The 1,723-nt window shown below is 46.8% G+C and overlaps 1 protein-coding gene across 1 annotated transcript; it reads right to left on the reverse strand.

The window, feature by feature from the left end:
• Positions 1-904: 904 nt before the first annotated feature.
• LOC135430223 (uncharacterized) lies at positions 905-1,312 on the reverse strand. The gene has a single exon (XM_064684799.1). It carries the CDS (start codon positions 1,310-1,312, stop codon positions 905-907), a length of 408 nt encoding a protein of 135 aa, XP_064540869.1.
• Positions 1,313-1,723: the final 411 nt, after the last annotated feature.

Raw genomic sequence — 1,723 nt, forward strand, 5'->3', positions numbered from 1 at the left:
TATAGTCTACAGGCTGGGCATTCGTGGCTTCAGGTGCGAATTCAAGAGCAATGCTGACGAGAGTTGAAGATGGTGGATTACTTGAAGACGATGCGTGAGGCTGGATCGTGGTTGCAGCCTGCAAGCTTGGTGTACACAGGGCAGATGATAGAGTTGTGATGGGGCTTATGTGCAGCAACGAATGATGTTTTTGTTGACAATGCCTGCAGTGACCTGAGCGACATTGCTGCAGGCCATGGCCTTTGGGCAAGCAGTTTAGGCAAAGATGCAATCGCTTGGCCTCCTTGTGGCGCAAACTTGGGGACAGATTCAAAAACAACGGGCATTTAACAAGAAAATGCTCTTTTGAGTCGCAAAAATTACAATTTTGCTGGTAATTGTTAGATGAGGATGCAATGAATGTGTTACGATTCAATTTTTGTGCATTTCTGGTAACCTGGTGGCTAGGCGTAGGTGCCGTAGCGCCTTTCAAGTTTTCCATCATGCGGCATCTCTTCTCTAAGAACGCCGACATATCCGTCCACCTGGGTAGCTTATCCGTTGCAAGCGCTTCCTGCCACTTTTCCTGGGTGTGGTGATCGAGCTTGTGCGATATTATGTGTATGAGTAATCCGTCAGCCAGCTCCTCAGTTGTTGACATGGTGCTAAGCGCCCGAAGATGCGAGTTAATTTTGTCACTCAACTCACGCAACGCCTCTGCTGATCCCTTTTCAACACCTGGCAGCCCGACTATAGCCCGCACGTGGCCCTGAAAATGTAGCAACTTATTATCAAAACGATTTATGAGTAACTCCAACGCCTTGTCGTAATTCACGTCGACAGGCTCTAACGATATGATTGTGTTGAGAGCAGCACCATCCAAGCACGCACGTAAATGTTGTAATTTCTCAATCTTACTCAGGTCCTAATTGCTGCCAATGACAGTCTTGTACATGGCGTAAAAATCCGGCCAATCCTCGTAGGAGCCGCTGAACCTGGGCAGCTGCAATTCCGGTAGGCGAGACTTACGGTTGAACAAGTGAGCAAATGTGTGCGTACTTTCAGCAAAGCGTGGGATAGTTGTTGAATTGGCGTCAGTCATACGTCCCTTAGTGACTACGTCCATTTGACGAGCGAGAGTGGATTTGATCTTCCAGTAAACTTTCTCGAAGTCTGAGCATGCGTCCGTTGAAAGCTCGAGCAAATCTAATTTTTCTAGCCTTGACTGGCTGATATCAAACTCGGCCTTCATGCTCTCCGCAGATTCTATACGCACCATCAGATCAGCCTCGTCAAAGCTGATCATCTCACCAGCGCTGAAGAATTCGTTCATTGCTAATAGTTGGCGTTGAACAGAAGCGCATTTGGCTTTGCAAAAGTCTTTTTCACTTGTCGAATTTTCCATTCTGTTGCTGGCGAGGTAATGTTCGGTTGGTACGTTTTGTTGAGTGCTCACTGTACTCCGGCCTGTCACCAAAATTCACTTATGGAGAAGAGCTTTGCCCTTGACCACTGCGAATGTCACAGAGTGAGCAGTGCGAGAATGCGATTACCGTTTTATGTGTGCAGCGGCTTGTGTATGTGTATGTATCGAGATCAATTGTAGCGGCACTTGCATTCACATTCATATGTATGTATGTAAGTATGTAAGTATCTGCTCGACGGCTTCTTTTCTAAGCAAACGGTTGTGCTTGGCACTGATATGCACCAAACAGCTTGGTTATAATAGCCGATCTGCCAAATA

Source organism: Drosophila montana, unplaced genomic scaffold (genome assembly GCF_035044405.1).
Source record: "Drosophila montana isolate Dmon_TW-CO22-7 unplaced genomic scaffold, ASM3504440v1 contig_1425_1, whole genome shotgun sequence".
In the NCBI taxonomy this organism is placed as follows: domain Eukaryota; kingdom Metazoa; phylum Arthropoda; class Insecta; order Diptera; family Drosophilidae; genus Drosophila; species Drosophila montana.